General features: G+C 38.2%; 1 protein-coding gene across 2 annotated transcripts in view; it reads left to right on the top strand.

Moving 5' to 3' along the window:
* The first annotated feature begins 2,057 nt into the window (after positions 1–2,057).
* The window catches only part of SMG1 (SMG1 nonsense mediated mRNA decay associated PI3K related kinase), a 57,222-nt gene continuing 35,636 nt past the window's right edge, over positions 2,058–23,643 (top strand). The window contains exons 1-13 of one of the 2 annotated variants that reach the window (XM_088523192.1): positions 2,058–2,214; positions 10,043–10,206; positions 14,265–14,420; positions 16,213–16,349; positions 17,142–17,200; positions 17,475–17,688; positions 18,479–18,604; positions 18,690–18,762; positions 19,292–19,389; positions 20,956–21,129; positions 21,648–21,872; positions 22,494–22,595; positions 23,051–23,320. In XM_088523192.1, the coding sequence (XP_088379318.1) occupies positions 2,126–2,214; positions 10,043–10,206; positions 14,265–14,420; positions 16,213–16,349; positions 17,142–17,200; positions 17,475–17,688; positions 18,479–18,604; positions 18,690–18,762; positions 19,292–19,389; positions 20,956–21,129; positions 21,648–21,872; positions 22,494–22,595; positions 23,051–23,320 (1,887 nt within the window). In that variant the 5' untranslated portion in view covers positions 2,058–2,125. Of the gene's footprint in view, positions 2,215–10,042; positions 10,207–14,264; positions 14,421–16,212; positions 16,350–17,141; positions 17,201–17,474; positions 17,689–18,478; positions 18,605–18,689; positions 18,763–19,291; positions 19,390–20,955; positions 21,130–21,647; positions 21,873–22,493; positions 22,596–23,050; positions 23,321–23,643 lie in introns of those variants that run through there. The other variant, XM_088523193.1, reaches the window with a different exon arrangement.

The raw sequence follows: 23,643 nt of genomic DNA, 5'->3' as shown, positions 1-23,643 counted from the left end.
TTATAAATGAGACAAGTATGCTCAGAAGAGTGATCGGCATTAGACCTCCCAGACTGCAGCAAATTCACCACCAGAATACATGATTTGTGATACAAAATTTCTTGTACCAACCACTAAATCAGTGGTTCTCAAACCTTTACTATCTGCAGGCAGTGTTGGTCATATTGTACCCGATTTCTTTCTTGAAAGGTACTTGAAAATATACTCCTACTTATTGCCTTTTCCTCAAGCGATTCATGTTGTTACCATTGGGATATTACTCAGTTATGAAATGAGAGGAAAAATCATCACCTGCTGCATTGCCAGTGGCAGGGGATGTTAGACTCTGTTGAAAAGAGTGAGCAAATTTGCAGTAGGCATTGTTGCTCCAGATCAGAAAACTGCATTTTAGGCAATTCTGGATGTCTATCTATCTCAATTATAAAGAAAAAAAAAAAAGCAGTTTATCGTGGCTCATGAAATTAATTATTTTTGCAAAACCGACTCTTTTAATCAAGATTCACAACTACCTTAAGCAATAATGTCAGTACAAATGGAGTTTAATTGACACTATGTCTTATTGCATCAAAATATATCTTGCAGTGAAGTCTTGTGATACAGCTTTTTTGTGTGCGTGTGTCCTGGGACTGCATTTGATACCTGTACCTATCTGAGGGACATCACTTAGAGACTGTGACCCAGCAAGATCGTGTCAGTAAGATCAGGGCTGGGCAGCAGAGGCGACGTAGCCATACGATAAGTGTCAGCTAATTCACCAGCAGAACTGTGGTGTATTATCCATATGGGGATTTAAAACAGCTCCTCAGCAATTTCAGGGATGTTAAATCTAGGATATTGTTTTTAATAAAAGAGATTGGCCTACCCGGTTCTTTCTTTTGCTGAATACCTGACTAAGCTATTATAATTTTTCATAACTTTCATAGGGAAATATTCAACAGACAGGAATCAGGTTTATTAAATAAGGTAATGTAAGTCTCTAGCTCTTGGAGGAGAAACAATGTGCCGAGACAGTCTTTACATCTTTTTTGAGCAAGGTATCCTGAGTAGGTACCAAACAGAGGCAGCTTCCCCCATGCTCCCGTTCCCAAAGAGGCCTCCCCTGCTATTTGCATCCAAGGCCTTCTACCAAGTGTGGCTGCTTCTTCGTACAGAGGAATAACCCAGGATTAGGAAGGAGATTTGTTGCTAGTTTTCTTTAAAAATGCATCAGCAGATGCAGGGAAGAAGGAGAAATCAGCTTTGTGCTGATCAAGGGAAAGACCAGATATGTCCCTGGCAATGCTACACGAGTGATGTCCCCAGGGGAGAGACCCAGCCGGGGGGAGAGCACTGACTTAGGGGGAAGCAGCCCCCCACCAGGACCCAGCAAGGGAGAGGTAGAGAAGCGCTGCAGAGCGAAGCAGGGAGGATGTTCACGGGCTGGTTTGGGGGGACATCCATAGCCCCCATGTCATCATGGGGGAACTTCCACAGCCTCTGTCATGGCGGGACATCCACCATGTCTTAGCAATGACGTTCATAGCCCAGCTCAGGGAGCGGACATGTGCAGCCCTGTCATGAGAGAGCCCTGTTTCACGGAGGGGACATCCCACAGCCCCTGTCAGGGGAGACATCCACAACCCTGTCATGAGGGAACGTCCACAGCCCTGTCATGGGCGAATATCCTCAGCCCCGTCACGGTGGTACACCCACCGCCGTGTCTTGGCAGGGATGTCCACAGCACCGCCATCAGGGAGGGGACATCACAGCCTCTGTGACACAAGGGACACGCACAGCCATGTCATGGGGCACACCCACACCCCCTGTGCGGGCAGGGTGCGGGCAGCGCCGCTGCCGCCCGCGCGGGCTCCGCGCTCCCCTCAGCGCCGCGCGCCGGGAGAGGCCGCCCCCCCCCGCCCCCGCGCGGGGAAGCCCGGCCCGCGGCGGCCCCGCCCCGCGCGCTCCCAGCGTGCCCCGCGGCGGGGGGCGGGCGGCGCCATGGCCCGCGATCCCGGCGTGCCGCGCGCGCGGGCAGCAGCAGCAGCCGCCGCCTCCTGCCGCCGCCCGCGCTGCGCGTGAGGCAGCCGCCGCCCCGCCCGCCGCCCCGCGCCGCTGCCCCGCCGGCCATGCCGTCTCGGGCAAGGTAATGAGCCGCAGAGCCCCGGGGTCTCGGCTGAGCGGCACCGGCAGCAGGCAGCACTACCACCCGCGCAGCTGGAATGACTGGCAACCCAGGTGGGCAGGGCGCGGCGCGGCCCAGCGGCCGCGGGGCTCCCGCCGCGCCGCTTCCCGCTCGCGGGGCCGAGCGGCGGGCGGCGCGGGCGGCGCGCGGGGCGGCCGGGGCCTAGGGGGGGCGGCGGCGTGGGGCTGGGGCCGGGGCCGGGCCCTGCGCGGCGGCGCCGGGGCCGCGGGGCGGGCGGCGTTTCCGGGTGCGCCTCACCCGGCGGCTCGGGGGGGAAACGTTCGTGGGGGCGGGGGGGCCGCCCGGGGCCGATCGCTGCCGCCCTCGGTGTCTCCGGGCTCTTGCGGTTCCTCGTGCAGCTCCCGCAGCCGTTGCGGGGCCCTCGCGCCCCCGCAGGGAGCAGCGCCGCTGCCCTTGGCCCTGCCTAGCGGTGTTTTCCCTTAAGCACCTTAAACACTTAAAAGGCAGCGAAGTTGTTAGGGTGTCTGCCCTGGGTAGGGGGCTCAGGGAGGCCTCGCTGTGGTGGCCTGTCCAGTGTGGCTTTTAGCTGGCAGCTCCTAGGTGAGGGAGGGAGGCTGCAGAAGTGTGTGTGATCTTCTGAGAGCTAGTGAAATAGCGCACAAAGTCTCTGTGTTTTTCTTATGGTGGAGAAGGTAGCTGAGCTGCAGTAAGGTGGGGTGAGCACTTATACAGCATGTCAGATGTGAGCTGTAGTAAGGTGGGGTGAGCACTTATACAGCATGTCAGATGTGAAGGCACAGTTATGCAGGGGGCTTAGCTCCCGTAAGTGAAATGATTCAAAGTCTATTGATGTCTTAGTTGAGTATAGAGAGTGTTTTGAGTCTTGGTTGCTCCTGAGATACTTGATACCAATGTGATTGTTACAGTGCTCTGATTCACTGGGGTAATACCTAAAGTTACTGTGTAAAACTTAAATGTAAACTTGTAGTTTTATTTTTAGTGTGGAAGATCTGGGATTTTTATAGTGTTTTCGAAAATTCAGTCTAGTGAGGGATCCGAGTTTTATAGTGTGTAGCCACGAACAGTCCCATGTACTTGGGAGTGTAGCTAAAGACGATATCTCCAATAACATTATGTGACTTGGATTGATAAAATGGGACAGATATGGATGTAGGCTTTAAAAAACATAGGTGTCACCTCTATCTTTACTGAGGAAGAAGTTTTCCCTTCTGAATAGCTAACAATGTCACCTGTAGCGATAAAGCTAAATACTCAAATACCCTGCATTTAGTGGGATGTGGTCACGTAAACTGTGATTTCTGCCCTTATTGTGATGCTTGGTTAATTCATTCATCTGTGTTTTTTTTTGTTGTTGTTGTTTTGTTAGAAATTTGGCAGCCTTGCTGGTAACTTTTTTTAAAGTTCTGCCTAGATCTTTGTAATAGTGAAGACTTCCTGGGGTCTATGCAGTGGGTACCTCTCTTATTCCTTAGTTCTTGGTTCAGTTTTCTGGGCTGCTGCCTGGAATTCTGGGCTCTAACTGTTGACCTAGAGTTCCTACCTGGAAGAAATTGGATGTACATCTTGTGTCTTGGCAGAGGATGGCTCCTATGTATGCTTCCTGGGTGGATATATTAATTTGTCATGAGTTCTATCTTATTTTTAACTTAGAAAAATGTCTTACAGGAATGAAGTTCTTCCTGTGCTAGGAACATATTTAAAGAATATATCTAAGGGGTTGGGAAGGGAGTGAAAAGAAATAGATATTAAACTAATTGTCTTTGTCACTTTTCTGTTAACTGATTCTTAAAAAGGATTCAAATGTACCATGAAAAGAGATGTGCCATATAAAACTGAATATCTATGAAATGTTTTCTCTTTCTTTGATTATTTAGAAGGTGTTCTTGGACACACCTGGCAACACGAAATATACCTGAATATACTTTCCCTCCTCTTTCTTTTGCTTGTTGATTGTAATATCGTTTAATGCAAGAGATGTTGCTGATGAATGCTTTCCTGCAGGGTGTGAAAGAGGAAATACACTCGATTGGAATGAAAACTGCCATAGTTGTAACTTTCAGGTTCCCAATACAAAAATTGGACTTTTAATTCATTGATGTGTTTTCAGTTAGATCTTTTTCAAACATTTATTTTTGTGCATGTCTCAGGTTTTAGTAATGCTATAGTACTAATAGCAATGAGCCTTGGATTTGGTATGAAAGATGTCTGACACTGAATGTTGGAGCCTAGATTCTTCTCTAAGGTAGAGTAGTATTTATTTATTTATTTTATTTGTGCCTGCACAAATACAGTCTTATCTGTATACATACAGTCACAGTTGCACATGGAGTGGTCTCTGTAGGGATAGAACCCTATATTACAGCGGAATAAATTGTAATGGTATATATGTGCATATCTGCATGTGTGCTAAGGTACGCAAGTCTCTGAAGAGACTCTTAAGTAACTTAAGAGCAACATGGAAGCTTCGTAGAGAAACGCTGAGTGTATGTGACAGAAAGAGAGAGGTTTATGGAGAAAGGTTGAGGGAATTCTGTTCCCCTCTTCAATCTTTTTATAAAACTTTCTAGACCTTTTTGTTTGTTTCATATTTATCTCTGACAGAGCTTGCTGCATTTCTCCTGGTATGACTTCTGGAGAAAAATTGAGATGATGTCAGTGTGCATATGAGCAGAGTTTATTCAGCACAGTATTAAAGACTGATCATATATTGGAACAAGCAATAGCTCTTGACTTTGATAGGGAATGTACTGGGTGTCTAAGCAAGTTACATGTATTCATTGTATTACTAAGCAAGTCTGGGTGCAGGTTAGCAAATGCAGGGTGCATCATGGTGCTATTTTTTTTTATTTATTTATTTTCCCCTCAGGCCACAGTAAGAGAAGGAGAATAGATTTTAATTAACAGGACCTCTTTTGTCTTTCTCTTGTCATAAATGTAGGTTAGCAGGGAAGTATATGGAGAAGTGAGAAAGAAAATCTTACACATCTAAGAAGTTCCAGAAGTGTCTTGTTAGATACAGGTTCAGTCTTGGAATTCGTTCTTGAAAATGGAGTGTATCCTTCTCATACAATGTAAGTCAACCTCCCGAATTACTTGTTTCTGTTAGTATAGTGCCTACCAAATCAAATTAGGTATGAGATCCACATTGTGCTAGGCACTTCCACACAAGAGAGTAAAATACGGTTCTCCTTCCAGGCAGTCTGTAACGTAAGCAAGAGAGCGGTATTGAGTAGTGCCTTAGAATCAAAGACAAGCAGCCTGTATTTAACATGAGACAAATGGGAGGTTTTGACAGAGAACGAAGGTACTGGTCAAAGCAAATTAGCTAAGAAGGTGATGTCTAGGACCGTGCTTTTACGTAGCTGCGAAGGCAGAGGCATGCCCTTTTTTAAATGCAAGAAGTAGTTACTTTGGCTGTTAATATAAAGAGAGCATGGACAGGACTTTCAGCGAGTATATCCACGTGCAAGTGTGTATTAAGCTGAGCAGAAATAGTCTGTGAACTGTAGACGTAGGGGTGATATGAGCGGTTAAAGGTCTTGCTTGATAATGCTGGGGTTAATGCATTGAATGGCAAACACAGTGATAGTAGTTGGTCCTGTGAATAAGGAGTGTTGAGATAGATTTGAACTCGGCCCTAGCTCTTCTGAGTTAGCATTTACAGCGAGATATGCAGATGATGGTGTCAAAAATAGGAGGAAAACTTAGTATAGAGAGGGAAATAGGTTTGTAACAGTAGTCTTCACAGAATGGTTAGGGTTGGAAGGGACCTCTAGAGATCATCTAGTTCAACCCCCTGCTCTAGCAGGGACACCTAGAGCACGTGGCACAGGGTGGCATCCGGGTGGATTTGGGAGATCTCCAGAGGAGACTCTGGGGAGTCTTTCATACAAGAATGGCTAAACTAGTTCAGTCAAATGGTTCATCCAGCCTAGTATTGTCTCTAAAAATGGCCATCAGCGTATGGCTATGGAAAAGTACAAAAATGGTGAGTACATGTGGTATGTTTCCTTGACATAGTCTCCTAACACACTTCGCAGGATAGGAGGAGCATTGAACTACTATGTAAGAAAAGTGATACAGAAGTGAGGTGATTTGAAAGGCTGCTGAGATTGAAGGTAGTTGTCTAGCAGAGCAGATGGCAAAACTGGAGTAGAAAAATAGTTAATTAGTTATTTTTACACTTGTAGTAAGCATGGCATTTACATTTTCACTCTGTCTCTTTCCATACAAGACTGCAAATAGAAGTAGGCTTTGGGGTAGCCTGAGCCAGGTCTGGGGGCTTGACAAAGTCAAGCAAGGTGGTGACAAAAGAGCATGGCAAAAGTAAAGACAGAGGGAGAAAGAAATAGTATTGTTGTTACTCTGCAAGCAAGTGGAAAGAACAGTTGGAAACTTGATGGAAAGCTGTCAATCTGATAGGGTACAGTAATTCTGAATTTGGAGTGTTTTATTGCTACCGATTTCAAGTAGTGAAGAATTTATGTGCATTATAGCAAATAATCTTGGCAAACAGAGCAAATAACCAAACCAAATTGACCATTTTAGATAAGCCAACTACCGCAGCACATTTGTCTCCATGTAGCTTCTGTAGTTAGGAATAGAATAATTAAATGATTTTTGTTTTGAAATAATATTGATATGACAGGATCATTCTGAAAGAGCTATAGATAATAAATAGGATATGTTAGGTTGATTGTAGCAAGTTTTTTGGATGAAAATTCTTAAGGTTTCCATATTTTTTATTTCTTCAGTCGTAAATTGTTATGGTCACATCATCTCTTTTGATGCAATGAGACAGACTTTTACAAAAACAAGTGTATATGTTTCCTTTCATGTTTCCTATAGAAAAAATTAATCGACTTTTTTGAGGGAAACATTGTGGCCATTTCTGCATATTTAGGCAAAGAACTACTATTTTTTTTTCGAATGGATAAAAAGATTAAAATTACTTAACATAAAACTGAATGGGGACTCTCCGCTAGAAACAACATTGCTAAAACAGTTTTCACAGGAAAGTGGTGCTAGTGTCTATGGTTAACCTCTTACCCGTAACCAGGCACAGACTAAAAAAATCTGTGCTCTTAACATACTTAGTCTCCATTTGTGAGCTTTTTAGGTAGAAATACAACTTTTGACAGGGTTGTGTGATGCATCGTCAAAAATGTATTTGTCACCCTGTAAGATGACCAGTCTTGTACATTTTTGGGCTATGAACATTGTTTTGTCCATTTTTGCAATTTTCTCATTCTGAGTTCATCTAATATCACACTTGTATGTGTGTTTATGCTCATATGTTTCTAATATTGTATGCTGATTTTAATACACATATGTATGTTTGCTTCTGTGTCAATGTATATAACCAATAAAATAAGTACACACTTTTTGAAAGATGACACTAAGTGTTATGTTGGTCGCATAACCTGCTATCTGCTTGGTTTGATATAATGGAAATGGAAATGCTACCATGGGAGTAGGAAAAGTACCCTCTTAAAATCCATGCATGAGTTGAGATAGTCAGGAGTAGAGTTCTTTGTATTCAGAGTGTTTGGTGCCTGGTGGAATGATTGCAGGATGCCTTTACTGAGAGAAGGAAAACATTATTTGTAAAAATAGCAAGTACTTGTCCAGAGAGTGGTGAAGTTTTACATCCTAAGTGCTTTTTTTTTCTAAATAATGTTTCTTATATTAAAAAATGGTATTTTTCAGAAACAGATTTGAAAAATGTGTTTTTTTCCTGTGTATGCAGGCTATGCTCTGTTTACACAGTAGTGCCCTATAGTGACCCCAGGCATCTGGGTTCCTCTCAAGGGCAGGGTGGTAATGGGGTAGTCTCCTCAGGTCTTGATGTGTGATAAGTCCATCCTGCAAACCCGCCAGTACGGATGAGGGAGGCTGCAGTGCAAGCCCTTGAATTCCCTTCAGGTCTGACAAATGGTGTGTGTCAGTGGACAAATAAAAAGGCATTGGGAGGGCAACCAGAGATGATGAGCAGTGCTTCTGGGATGACTCTTCCTCCATACTTGTTTCACTTTGAATTCTTTCTTCAAATATAGATTAAAGAAGCCAATTGGGTTACAAACTGTAGTCCTCTGAAAGCAGGTATCTTTCCATTAAGCGGTTTTTCTCTGCCTCATGAAAAAAAAAAAAAAGGTTAGAAACTGCAGGGTGTCAAAACACATGCTTATTGTATTGGGGACAGTTTCTTGAGTGTGAACTACTGTCTCTTAAATCTGTGCACAGCAGGAGACCATTTTTTTTTTTTTTTAATAAAATCTTGTTTGCCTTTTAGTTGAGCAATGATCTGTGACATGGTAACTTCTGAACTGGTTAGCTTGCAGAAAACTGTTTCCAAATACAGACCTAATTAAGTGTATAGCTCTTCCCAGATAAGCAGTATGTTTATATATTTTACCAATAGACTTTTGCATTTTATTGCAATGGAAAACTTTACAACTGATAAATGAGTGTACTACAGGAAGTGAGGATTTTTGAGAACATGTATTTTTTTTCTTCAGTTGACTGGGGTATACCAATGTTCTACTTGACTAACTGAAATGAATTTCAAAGACTTAGTGCTTGACAATAGGAGTTTATAATATACAGTACATTACCTTAAGAAAGGGCAATGCTCTTTGGGAAGGTACAATGTTAAGAACACAATTTAATAATTTAAAATCTTTTAGCCTATTTCATTGGAAGGCTAAAATGGTAAGTGTCTGAAATTCTGCTGCTCCTCAGAGTGAGCTGGTGAGCTGGAGGTCTCTTTGGCTTTCTGGGCAGGGATTAAAACCCACTGTCTCTGTGCCTGCATGGAGAATTTGAATGCAATACAGGCACATATAAAGCACATACTGCTTGAAGATGCAGGAACCTTTTGTGTCATTGAGCATAACTTAGGTGAATGAGGAAGGTACAATATTATAAGCATCTCTACAATCCTATTTGACTGTCGTAGCAAAGATTTATACTAAGGCTTTGCCTGTTGAATTGAGATTAGGATGGTTTATTTTATAAAATAATCCAAGCAAGTGCTTGACAAAACAGTAATGTGATGCCATGGTAAATATTGGATTAGAAGAACAGTGTTACTGTGTATATTTAAAAAAGAATTTGCTTACAGAGCAAAACAGAATAATACCTACCAAGCAAGCCTACTGTCAACTTTTCAGTGTGGAAAAACACTAGCTAGAATATAAACTTGATGCTCCAAGGGATGGAGCAAAAACATAAGTCTCTTTCTAGCCCTATTCCAAATCAATAATACATTATCTTAACATTTTCGAGAGATTGAAGTACATGGGGCTTTATTTATTTTTTTTATTTGCAGTCATCTTTGCAAGAATAAGTACTCATGTTACTACTTTCAGTTTTACTGAAGAGGAGCTGATTTTTTGAAAATAACCTCTGACATTGTTTAAGAAATAACTGTCTTAATTTAGTTACATAAGTATAACTCTAAGTGGTTTTACAGTAGTCAGTAAGGCCTGCGGCATAATATGTAAATATTGATGTTTACATCAGTAATGCCTTTCACTAGTGGTAGACAGTGTTATAACCCATTGTAAAATTATAATTTCAATAGTATTTTCCCTTAGATCTTAGAAAGGTATTGCTCTGAAAATATACCTGAGAACTTTCTTTTTTTTTTTTTCCTTTTCTTTTTTTTTTTAAGACAAGATGCTGACATGCTAGAATATATTTCATCTGCATGCTGCTGTAATCAGTTCTAATCCCAACATGAATTTAAGGTCACTTTCTTAAAAGTATGGTAGACATACAGCTCTTAACAAAGGAAAATACATTTGGGACTGTCATCGAAATATGTTGCATTTTTAAGTGAATGTGAATCCCATTCCTAATTATACCCCTGCATAAAAAATATTCTTTTTTTTATAGAACTGACAGTGCATCAGCTGACCAGGACAATTTAAAATACTCTTCATCCAGAGATCGGGGCAGTTCTGCCTCCTATGGATTACAACCCTCAAATTCAGCTGTGGTGTCTCGACAAAGACACGATGATATCAGAGTCCACACTGACATACAGAATGAAGAAAAAGGTATAGAGATTGCTGTTTCATGTGTAAATTATGAGGGGACATTCAGGGAAAGGTAGTAAACTTGAAGTGGTTCACAAATGCAATAGATTGTTAGAACTTGTGCCACAGTATCACTAAATTGAGGGATTTATCAGGGATCAAAGGAAAATTATTGTGAGGAAAGTATTCTGTTGTGTTAGCAGAAGATTGCAAGAGAAGAATTAATGTGTTAACATTTCTTACTGAAGAATAGTGTTCTGGACATGTCTGATATTCAAGCTGAAATTCCTTCCTTAATATATTCAGCAGTTATGATGTTGGAAACAGACTGCATGATTAAGTGGGCTGCTAGTCTGATAGATTATCTATCGCAGTTCTAGTGATTTTTAACAACAAATTAGAATTTAGTTTGGTAGTCTAACCTATATTTTGTTTTAAATGACATCTGCAATTTTCTGTTCCTCAATTTGACTTCATACTGGTTTGTGTGATAAATATATATTGAAGTATTATGAAGACGACTCGTGAAGTTTTTTTCCATTTTTTGAGAATGCATGAAATACTTTTCTCAAGAAAACACATGAATTTAAATTAGTATATCTTGAACCTATGTATATATACAAAGAAATCTTTATTCTTTTTTTTTTGAATTGCCAAATACAGATAAAAAATAGGTATTTTTTGCAATACCTTTTTTGCAAGGTATTTTTCTTGCAAAATCATTTCACTTGACTATGCAACTCTCTTCAGACATACCAGACCAGAGAACTCAAAATCTCACAATAATACTAGTATGGAAGTTCTTGTGCTTGAGTCTCAAAAACTTGCACTCCTGCTTCTCTGCCTTGTGACTTTCTGTATACAGCTTTGTACTTCATCTTAGGGGAAGTTATGTATGAATGTAACCATGCAAACTTATTTTTTATAGCAAGTAGGTAGTGTTAGTAGGAGAAAAGAAAGTGAAATATGTATCTGTGTTGTCTGACTTTAATCTTATGAGTTAGGTACCTTTGAAGGAGTAACTTAAGCAATGTGACTGCTACCTTTGAGTTTTAGCATGTTTTGAGCAGATTGACGTATTATGTTTGTTAACGTTTCAGAGTATGCTGGTATTTAATATATTTGCAACATAGTGAAACATTAAGTTTCAGATAAATCCACTAAGGTAGCATTTTGTGAAGTTGCTGGAAAACTGCCATTTGAAAAGAAAAATGCACCTAACTTCCCCCCTCCATCCCCTCATACTGTATATTCTGGGACGTGTCTCTGCCAGTGCAGTGCTTCAGCTCAGTTATTTTTTTCAGTTGTGACTTGAAAAGAGATGGTTAGGATATTCTGTTTTATAAAACTGGATTCCATATGTTTCTAGTTCACTTTTATTTTTGTAGAAATTTGTAGTGAAATTTGAGATGCAGAATGGTTTCCTCATTTACTTAGATTTTTGAATTAATGTGTTGGTGAATAAATTAACTTGGGACTTTCATTTTCAGAACTCGTGGCTTTTTTAAGAATCTGAAGTACTTAAATGATTATACATTATTTAACAGTTTCTTTCTGGTGTTAGGAATAAAAATTACGTGCAATTTCTTCATTTCTAGAAGTTGCTTCCTATCTCCTGGAGAAAAATATTCCTTTGATATGAAAAAGTTGCAAGCAAATATATATATTTTTTTTGTTCTGAAAAAAAAATAGTTTTTTTTCCCCTAATGAAACTCAGTAGAATAGAAATGACCAATTCTGTCTCTTCAGTTGGTCATCCCTTGAAAATTTCTGGTCCAAGGGCACTTTAACGGCATGTACTTTTATATTCACTTCTTAGTTACTTTATTTTCTATTTTGTGGTAATGATAAATGTATGTTGTTGGGTAGTTTCACTCTTTTGGGGGTAGTTCTCAGTATGCAAAACGTAGTGCTTTCTTTAAGTGTTGTTAATATATTGGTAGCCCAAAATTTACTGGCAAATCCATGGGTTGTGCATCTACTCTTCTTTATCAGACAAGCCACTTCCTTCCATTAAGACCTTTTCATTAGGAAATAGGAAGGTTTTGATTTGTGCTGTGTCCTCTGCAGCAGTGTATAAATATATCTCTACTGCAGATTCTGTAGAATGTTCTGCAAAATATGCATGGTGCTACTAAGTATGTCTGGATTCAAGGCCACAGATGCTTTGTAGCGTAATAGAATTGTAGAGTAAGGTAGAGGGGGCGGGGGAGGCAGGGAACTTCTTGAGGTCATTGGTCCAAAATTCTGCCTAATGCAGGACTAACTACCAGGCTAGAGCGGACTGCGGAAGGCCTTGTCCGGCTTAGTTTCAAACATCTCCAAGGATGGACTGTTCCATAGGCTCCCTCCGCAGCTCATTGAGTGCCTTACTGCTGTCATGGTAAAGAGTTGTTTGCTTGTATCCGATTGAAGTTTCTCTTGTTGCAGCTTATGACTCTTGTCCTTTTGCTCTGTGCCTCTGAGTCAAATCTGACTCTGTCTTATCACTTACGCAGTAAGTAGTGGAAGACTGGAATCAGATCTTTCCCTTTAGTCTTCTCTCCATCATAAAACAAGACTTGAGTGTTTAAACTGAAGCTTTTAAAGTTAAATAAAGGCTTTCTAGATTGTTTATAAGTAATATGTTCTCCATTCCATTATTATTCCTTTAGCTGTGTAAATTTATGATGCACTTGGGGTCCTCCTTGCGAGAGAGATGCTACTAATGTTCATATGTCATGTTATCTGTACATTTATGCTAAAATTAATACCTAGTGACATAGCTGATTGCGTTCCCCTGAGTTTTAGATTTAATGCTTCAATAGACTGAATAGAATTTATATAAATTTACTAGAATTTTCAAAAACTTCTCAGATCAGCCGCTCTCTATAGAGTCATAATGCAGTATTTACTGTCTTTAAGCCCAAGTACCTGATTGCCATGCTGCTTTTTAAATATGCTCTAGAAAGTACCACGTGCTCTTACAAATGAGCAAAAGCAGCTGGAGTTTCTTGAGTGCTGGAAGGAATGTATGAAATATGCTTAAGAACTGTAATAGTATGTGGCAGCATGTATATTTTTGATAACGTTTGTCGTCTGAATGCATGATTATGGGACATCTTCAGTGAAATTACATTTCTTTCTTGCTCTGTGTTTTAGTGATATACTTCTCTTTAGTCATAAACATTGCTATTAGAACTAATTTTCTTAGTCTTTGTTATCACAAAATAACCTGAAGGTGACATTCAGTCTCTTGCAAAGAGTTTAATGTTTTAAATCAAAATATACACAAATTATCTTTACTGTGACTTTTTAATTACAGAACACTACAAAGTCCCGGTGGTAGTTGTGGGGCAGTCCTGCATGTGTAAAAATGCACAGACTTTTACTTGTAGTTCACAGTTGTTTTTGTTTATTTTGCCATCAAGATGATGTTCTTTTCATCCATTAAGATGCTTTGATGTTTGGACCTGATGCAGGTGGAATTGTGGAAATAACATTGCAAGATAGATGCAAGAAATATTGTATATCTTGTTCTGTGTTTAATTTTTTTAGTGGATTCTTCTCTATCTCAGTGGGGAAGGCGCTTCAGAAAGCTGTTTGTGCAGCTGATTCAGAGTGAGCTCTGGTACACCGAGTTAACTGTCGTTCAGGCTCGGTGAACGCTTTAATTTCTCCACAGTGTTTATTGCAGAGGGGAAGAGCCTGTCCCTGCAAATCATGTGGCAGACTAGAAGGAATATGAATATGTAAATTCTTTTGGATGTAGGAGTAAAGACAAACTACTTAAATTACATTTTTATTTCTGTTTTGTCGTGCTACCAAAGGTAAACTTTGGTTATAAGTAATAAAAACTCCAAAATACAAGAAAATACATGTACTGGTAATTTTATAAGCTGGTGAAAAAAAGACTGATTGGATTTTGACTTTATGTCCTGAAAGCTTCCAGGACACAGGAAAAGACTCGTGAAGATGAAAAACTAAATTGGTGATAGAGGATAAAAGTGTTAATTGAAATATGAATTTAATAACTAGTAGCATACAATGCTCCTGTACAGATGGTCTGACGCTTTAATGTCATATTGCTTTTTCTACAGGTGGCTACAGTGTCAATGGAGGATCTGGGGAAAATACTTATGGTCGGAAGTCGTTGGGGCAAGAGCTGAGAGTTAACAATGTGACCAATCCTGATTTTACCAGTGTTCCGCATGGGAATCGTGCTTTAGCCACAAAAGACATGAGGAAATCACAGGGTAAGGATGCCATAGATTTTTCAGGAAAAGAGATCTTTCCTTCACAACCTCTCTCATGTTCAGAATGTGACCAGAAGTTCCTAGTCCCTTATGAATAAACAGCCTATGCAGCTTGTTCTTGTGTAATATGTGACTTGCAGATGTTGATGAAAACTGTCATCTTTAGAAGCCTGTTTCTTAAAATATATATATATATAAATAGTTCTATAATTGGATAATTTGTTTTGTAAAAGGAGGCAGCAGGATCTCATTAGGACTAAAACAAGATAGATTTATTGTTTACCTTTAATAATTACTCCGTAATCTAGATAAATCTCTCAACTCTTTAAAAAAGAGGATATGCTCTTAAAATTGTTAAAATTGATACCTGAGTAAAAACTTGTAAATTTGTGGGGGAAAAACTGTTGTGTGAGCTCAACTGTAGTGTTGCAGCTGACCTGACTGAGAAAGACTTCAGATGCTGTCTCAGAAAATGCTTTCATGGATTGTGATCCTTAGCATATTTCTCATTAGATATGTGGCTTCCCCCCACTACAGAAGGCTGCTGTTCCTAGATAAAGAAGTCTAATTCTTGCTAAATAGATATCTATGTATTTTGCAGCTTCCTGTGAAATCAGGAGCCTTCCAAAAGAAGGATTATTCATACCTGTCGGATAAAATCTCAGCAGATTTAATGTCTCATACAGATATTCTATCAACGAACAAAATGTATATGTGGTCCTTCTGCTTTTCTTGACTTTTTACTGTTTGCCAAGCCCCCTAATCTTTGAAGATGTCAAGTGTCTTTCACGTTTATTGCTTGAACTGATACCTGGCAAGAAACAGATTATCAAAGCCTATTTTATTCAAACTTTTTTTAGTCTTAATTCAAGAAATAAAAGCATGGCAGTAAGAGAATGTTCTTTGAGTATAATACAGAAAGTGTTCTCCTAGGAACTACTGAGGTGCAACTTCAAAAAGAGGTCATATGTAGTAGTCTTGAGTGTTCATATAAGAGTCACTATGCCTAATATAGTCTTTACGTTTTTTTGCGTCCTCTATTTTTTCATCATGAAAAATCTAATGTTAGTCTCTTGAAAAGAAACCTCACTTTACTTTTGCAAATGGGGGAAGTGTATTGATAATGTATTCAGTAAGAGTAAGTTCTAATTGGTATCTAGATACAGTTAACTTAGTTATGGCCTTTCTCACTGAAACCAATGGTCATTTTGATCAACCTATGTGAAATGTCATTTTAGGAAGGTGCTATGCTCTTGTATTATGAATCAAAAGAGGGGAAAAAACTTAAATAAGTGACCACTGTACATAGGTACAAGTGTAACTTCTGTTCCTCAACAGTAGGATTGTATCTTCTCCTTTTAGAGGCAGAACTCGTCTCACTATCAGAAGATGATTACCCCTAACCTTTAGTCTCTTGCCAAAATGAGAACACTGTTTCTTGGTAGTATAATCTGGTTCTTTACTTCAAGGCAACTTAGTTTTCCAAAGGGTTTGCTTTAAACGTTATTTGTTGAGCTATTTTGTTCAGTCAGGTAACTGATTTAATCACACCAAACACAAAAGTTCCATTTACCCTGAAGAGGACTAAATCCAGGACTCTGTTTAGAAGTAAATCCAATTTTTGCTCAGTTCTGGAAGTGTTTTTTTGTGTGCTGGTAAAAATTCTTGTAGTACGCTTTAGGCATATGTAGTAGTATTTTGGCTATTGAAGCTATACGTTTGTCATGAAATGGCATAGCTATCCTATAAAAAAGGTATACAATGTTACAGATAAAATAATTGCCTCTTTCAGAGCGATCGTTGTCTTATTCTGATGAGTCTCGACTGTCAAACCTTCTTCGGAGGATTACTCGGGAAGACGACAGAGACCGAAGACTGGCTACTGTAAAGCAGTTGAAAGAATTCATTCAACAACCAGAAAACAAACTGGTTAGTGCTATTTCCTATTCCATATATACTGAAATACTCGTCTCTTCATAAATGCTTTTTTATAAGCATCTAAGTATTGAGAAATATCTAATGAGAAATAGCTTTTATACCCAGTGAAGGAAAGAGTATTAAATATTGCTGGGTTGTTTGGTCTTCTGGCATATTTTTTTTTTTTCTATTTGATTGCCTGCTAGATGTTGCCTTAAAGCAAAGTGCTGAATGTATTAGCTGTAGGAATAAGTATGCATTCAACTTGCAACTTGCTGTATTTTAATTCATATTAGGCAAATATTTCTCATTAGTGCATATACTAGAAAATGAGTGCTAGGTTATTGGTAATGTCTTGGCCTTGGAGAGTTCCTCTGAAAGTAAAGATTGCTTAAGGAGAAATTTTAATGTTTCGCACTGTATTAGCTGATCAATTGAATGCCAATACACTTGATTGTTAATATAGGATACTGGATCTTCAAAAGATGTTATTGATAGGCTGGGTATTATTGATAACATTTAACCATAAATATAAGACTTATCAGCAAGAAATAAATATCAGCAAAGCCTTGATATCAGGCTGCCAGTGTATTTTCCTGGTTACTGTAACTAAATATGAAATATAACATGTAGGATAATGTTGCAGTATCGCTTAATATAGTTCATGAGTCTGCAGTGGCCGTGGAAGACATAATGGCATTCTATTGGCAGTGGTGTTTTTAATGTGGGTCTCAAGCATATCTAGTTAGCAGAAGATGTCATGACAGTGTTATGTTTATGGCTTTTATGTATCTTGTGTTACAGGTACTGGTTAAACAACTGGATAATATCCTGACTGCCATTCATGATGTACTCAATGAAAGGTGAGCTGAAATTAGGAAAAAAGACATTTTGAAAAATTTAAAGAATAAAAAAATATAAAAAAAGATTTTTCACAGAAAATGTATTTCATATTTTTATTTATACATATATTTTATTTTTAATTTTTTGTATTCATATTTTTATTTTTAGTTGCTGCCATTAAGTAGGAGGGAAACAGCTTAATTCATGCACATATCTATCTTTAGAAAATGTCTCTCCTGCTCTGTTCTCTCCTCTAGAAATATTACATTTTGTTTTTTCTTCTCTCATATACAGTAGCAAATTGCTTCAGGAACTTAGACAGGAAGGAGCTTGCTGTCTTGGCCTGCTTTGTGCTTCTCTGAGCTATGAGGCTGAGAAGATCTTTAAATGGATTTTTAGCAAATTCAGCTCATCCACAAAAGATGAAGTTAAACTTCTTTATTTGTGTGCAACCTACAAAGCACTAGAGACTGTAGGAGAAAAGAAAGCCTTTTCATCTGTAATGCAGGTAAGATTGCAAGTTAAAACAGGAACATAATTTTTGTAAAACAATGCTTTAATCCACTTTTTAACTGGAATGAACAAGAAATAATACCGTGTTGATGTAATAGGTAAGTATAGGTATAAGTACCAGTGGGAGGGAAATTTCTGTTTGAATGGAATTCTTCTAATTCTAATCTCATTAGAAGTGTCGTGTCTTCATAAGACTTCATATATTTGGATGCAGCATTTTAGTATATCACAGATCCAAGATGAAGAATCAAGTTGAAACTGAAAAGAAAGCTCAAATGGAAGGATAAATGGGGGGAAAAAAAGAAACAGCCATTTGATTGCTTTGTGCTCCTTTCATTTACAATTTTTAACTTAAATTTCTGTTGCATTAGTGGGAAGCATGTGTGGCAACAAAAATCTGGTCCCTTAGCTCATGTTTTAAGGTCTGTTTTTTTATTAGTGTAAAACTACTACATTCAAGATCAGTGTTCCAGTTTAATACTGATTTTTATGGAACCAAAGAATTTCAGGAGGAGAAACAGGAGCTTAGGATAGCTATTTGAAATATAAGAAATATAAGAAAATGTCTCCTCCCAGCCTTGAACCTGGATCTGCCATATCCCAAGCAGAGGCCCTAACTGAAGTAGCTGTTTTGAAGCAGTGTATCTTTTTGTCTGTCTGCAGAAGAAATACTGAAAAGTACTTGTTGCTTGAATCAAAGTGGTTTGTGCATGTGTTTAGCTTACGAGCTTCATATGCGCTTTTAATGAAGTGAAATGTCTAGTAGCTTTGCTTTACATTTTTAGCTTGTGATGACCAGCCTGCAGTCCATTCTAGAAAATGTGGATACACCAGAGTTACTGTGCAAATGTGTCAAATGCATCCTTCTGGTGTCCCGATGTTACCCACACATTTTCAGCACCAATTTTCGGGTAAGCTTAGTCAGATTTTTGTCTTGCTTGGAAATATTCTTATAATGTATTATATAATTAATGTTTTTTCACAATTGTTGTTCAGGACACAGTGGACATACTTGTTGGGTGGCATATAGATCACACTCAGAAGCCTTCATTGACACAACAGGTATCTGGTAAGTTTGGTCAAAGAATCACTGATGTGGTCCAGTCTAGCTTGCAGAAAATGTAGATTTACCTGCTTGTGCCTGGTGACACAGACATAATGTCGCTAAGAAACAAAAATTAGTTTCTATCTATGCAACAGTTTTTATTCCTAGTAATTTTGTTTGCTATTTTATGCTATATGTGGGAAAAGGATGCTTATTCCAGGCTCAAATCGTTTATGAAAACAAAAGAATTTCTTTTTAATGCACTTAACAGTTATGCTGGTGGTGAAGGCTGGAATTAGGAAACTTTTTCCTACCGCTACAGCAGTCATCTTAGAGGAACTCACAGCAAATCATTAAACTTACTGTATTGTAATTCTTTGCTCTCCTCAGCCTTGATCTTAAGATGAAGATGGCAAAAGAGAAATACAATTTATTTATGTATTTTTAAATAGCTTCAAAATTTTCAGGTGGATAACCTTTTCTTACTTTACTAATATGGAACTGAAAAAAAATCATTTTGGAATGTTCTAATTGGCTTCTTATTTTTATACAGGATGGTTGCAGAGCTTGGAGCCCTTTTGGGTGGCTGACCTTACTTTTTCTACCACACTCTTGGGTCAGTTTTTAGAAGATATGGAGGCTTATGCTGAGGTAAGCAGGTTTTATCATATATATTGGAATTAATTGCTACCAAGTCATTAAGAAATATGCGATTGTAACTTGATGCAGCTGTGTTATTTGTAGAAAATCAAGTTATATGTATGAATTTACTAGGGAAGTTCAAACTACAGAATATATTCAAAACATGTAGAATGATATTTTTTCAGTGCTTATGAACTATTTGGATAAAATTGAACCCAGTCTTTAAGCCCCAACCTTTGAGATTGTTGTGTTAAAATAGAAATGGAAAAAAAAAAGGGGGCAAACAGGAATATATTTTTTTAAAAGTTGCAGTGAAGATATTCCACTCTCTTCTGATATTTTCAGTAATTGTTCAGAGTTTTTCAGATGAAGTGACTGTACTGGGCTCTGGGGGGAGAGTAAAGAGATTTTTAGTGTTTTAGATTAATGATGTACATCAAACTTTAAAACAGTTACAAACTTTGTATGCAGCAAGAGCCCTGAAACTTTTGCTTGAAGAATGGGGCAGCATTATAGTTTGAAGATTCATTAAAGGAAGAGGATTTTTGTTCTTTTTTTTTTTAAACTTGGTGCAAATCTATTCTGGAACGCTATATGGCTGTAACTAAATAATGCTGTATTATATATAATTAAAATTGCTAGCAGAATTGTCCAGTTTTAGGTGCAGATTTCATAGGTAAAAGTGTCTTTCCAGTGCAATCTATTTCACTAAAAATAAAATGAATTATCCAGTTTTATTAGCATGCTTATATGTACAGGAGGACTTCTGATGGTACAGCTTTCAGAGTTAGGGCTTGCAGACCTTCCCAGCCCTATTCACGTCCACAGAAACCTGCACTGTTGTGATTGTAGATCTGGACACGTGACTGAGATAAAGTTAGTGTAATAAGTCACTGCTTATCAGCTTGGCTGCTGAACTGGACAATGTGTATGTCCTTAATCATGGTAGAATTTTAAGAAAGCATTAACTTAACAACTTAAATCATGGAGGAGATGATTTAAGCTGGTGTGTTTTATCTTGCAGTGGGGTTGACCAAGGCTATATCTATACTAATGAGATCAGTGCTTCTGGGAATGTTCCCAGGCACTGATGCCAGCTGGCGTGAAATAGCCTGCTCATAAACTCCTAGTCTCTAGATCCAAGATAGCTGCAGGTAAACAGTGTGTTGGGAATGGCCCCTGGAAGATCCTGAGTCCCAGGCTGCAGTCAGGAGGTGATCAGGAGAGGAGCAGCCAGTACAGGCAGAGGTGTGCAGCCGCGCGGATGGTCGTGTGCCAGGAGCAAGAACATTTTAAGCCTCTCTCAGTTTGCAAGCTGAGGTCTGAGTACTGTTTCAGTGCCTGAAGTGATGAGCAGCATCTCATTACTGTTCTGTGACTTCTTCCTTGTGCAAACTATTGTCTTGATATGTTTGTGAAGCTAGATATATTGGATAAACGTGTCTGTTTTTGGATAATGTCTTATGGCAATATATTTGATATATTTAAGTATTTTTAACCTGGCATTTTGATCTTTTATATGTATGTTATAACTGTTAATAATGTATACTGATACATAAAACTTGTGCATTCTAGGACCTCAGCCATGTGGCTTCTGGGGAATCAGTAGATGAAGATATTCCTCCTCCTTCAGTATCACTACCAAAGCTGGCTGCACTGCTTCGAGTTTTCAGTACTGTGGTGAGGAGTATTGGGGAACGCTTCAGCCCCATTAGAGGACCACCAATTACGGAAGCATATGTAACTGATGTAAGAATTCAGTCTTTTCTTTTTGCTTGTTTATTCGTTGCTGACATAAATCATCATTATGTGATGACATATCTTCATTAATGTCAGAAGTTCATTGCTGAGTTTCAGAGTCTATATCTGCCAGTTGATAAAGCTTAAATTCAGCTTTGAATACATTTGCTTTTTGGTTTTTGAATGATTTTTGAAGCAAAGATTAAACAAAGCAAAAGTATGTATGGTTAACCTCTTGTTGCTGCATGAGCTACACAATTGGAATTTATGTATTTGTAAAATTCTTTGGGGTAACTTCTTGGGCAAACAGTAGTACAGATTTCTTAACTAATGCCAAGACAATTTTGTAACTTGTGTCTTAGTCTGTAGAGAGTTCTTGCGACACAGTCTAACAAAACAAAACTAGTCCATCTTTCACCAGAGAATAGGAGTTCTGTTGTCATCAAGGATCAGTGGATGTGGATAGGATTAAATAGTGTAAAGTTCTTCTCATTAAAGGCAGATTGTTTCTTTTCTAATTTCTCCAGGTTCTGTACAGAGTAATGAGATGTGTGACGGCAGCAAATCAAGTATTCTTTTCTGAAGCAGTCCTTACAGCTGCCAATGAGTGTGTTGGTGTTTTACTTGGTAGTCTGGACCCAAGTATGACCATACACTGTGACATGGTTATCACATATGGATTAGATCAAATGGAAAATTGTCAGACTTGTGGCACTGATTATATAATTTCAGTCTTGAATCTGCTGACACTGGTTTGTATATAGTTTTGTTATTGTTGTAACTTTTCCCATTGGAAAATATGTATTTATATATATAAAATGTTTATTGCATGTTTCATAGTGAGGTGGATTGATAACTCTTCCTGAACATAAGGAAAAATACTCCTTTTCTAAAGGCTTCTATTTTTTTGATGTGAAGCATATCCTGGCAGCTTGTTTATGCATTTGGATTGTTGCTAAATTGGCTTTTAGGCTGGAGTTTTAGTTGAGAGTTTTAGGTAACCCAGTCTGACTTTCCAAAATTTGAGTGGTTAAAATTCTATTTCCAAAGTTACTGGCTATGGCAAAAGTAGATAAAAATATTATCTAAATCCAGTTCTTGAAGACCACACCACATAAATGTGTTAAATTCTTTTTTGATATAGTTAATCAGGCATCTTTTTCATCTCTGCTCTCAAATGCTACTTGAAAACCTAAAAATTAAATTGCTGAATATGAATTTGGGAAATCAAATATTTTATATTTGTATTATTGGGAAGCTATTTCTATAAGAGTTTTGCAAATGAAATATAGGTAAATATTTGAGATTTATTACAGAATAGTATAAAAATATGATTTTAAAATCAATCAGGTAAATTTCTTTTTTATTGCTAGATTGTCGAACAAATAAATACAAAACTGCCATCATCATTTGTAGAAAAATTATTTATACCGGAGTCTAAACTGCTTGTACTTCGTTATCATAAGGAGAAAGAGGTAAGAGGAGAGGACTTTTCACATGTATTTTACAACAGCCTTCATGTATTCCTTAGATCATGTTTATTAGGCTGTAAAACTTTTTACTCATTTTTAAGTATATATATTATGTATATTTTTCTGCATTTCTGAAACTTCAGAGAGCAGATGTAGCTAGCACTTGTTTCAGGCATATGGATTTCATGGGAATTAGTGAGTTGGCTATTAAACCAGATGGAAAGTCATTAGTTGGTATGTTTTTCATACTCAGCATGCATTATATTAATGGGAAAAGCTGCTTCAGAACACATTCTACAGATTATGTGATTAAGCAATACTTAATTATAGAAAACTGAAGACTTCAGTACATCATATTATACTGTTCATAAAGAAACATACTTTTCAATTCTGTATTGGCCATTGATACATAAATATTTTATTCTAATCAGTTATTTTCATTATTTTATATTCCATAGGTTGTTGCAGCTGCCCATGCTGTATATCAAGCAGTATTGAGCCTGAAGAACATTCCTGTTCTGGAGACTGCTTACAGGTTGATTCTAGGAGAAATGACCTGTGCTCTAAATAGTCTTCTCTGTAGTTTACAACTTCCTAAGGCCTGTTCTGAGATCCAGCATGATGCTTTCAAGAACCATGTTTTCAACGTGGCCAATGCCAAGTTTGTTGTGATATTTGACCTCAGTGCTCTAAGTACTATTGGAAATGCTAAAAACTCATTAATTGGGGTGAGTGGAAATTGTACAGATAATCTGGACAAAGTTTTAAAAACACCTTTTTTACTTCATCTGTGTATTTCTTTTAACTTAAAGGGTAAGTATAAGACTCTGGATATACCATGTTTCATAAGTAGTATGTATATATGATTAAAGGGATTATACTTGTTTCCTGACATCCTATAGAAAAAAGATTCCATTATTAAGATGTACAAGACGCTAATACATGGACTGTATTTTCTGTCTGTGCATGAGAAACAGGTTCTAGGGTATTTTTAGAGTATTTCTAGGGTATTTTTTTACTACTGGTCCTATTATTTTTATTTGAAGAAAGA

Source organism: Tinamus guttatus, unplaced genomic scaffold (genome assembly GCF_059628265.1).
Source record: "Tinamus guttatus ecotype Peru unplaced genomic scaffold, ASM5962826v1 Tinamus_guttatus_pri_ptg000172l, whole genome shotgun sequence".
Classification (NCBI taxonomy): domain Eukaryota; kingdom Metazoa; phylum Chordata; class Aves; order Tinamiformes; family Tinamidae; genus Tinamus; species Tinamus guttatus.
The sequence above is the reverse complement of the archived record's forward strand: the minus strand, read 5'-3'. Positions and strand labels throughout refer to the sequence as shown.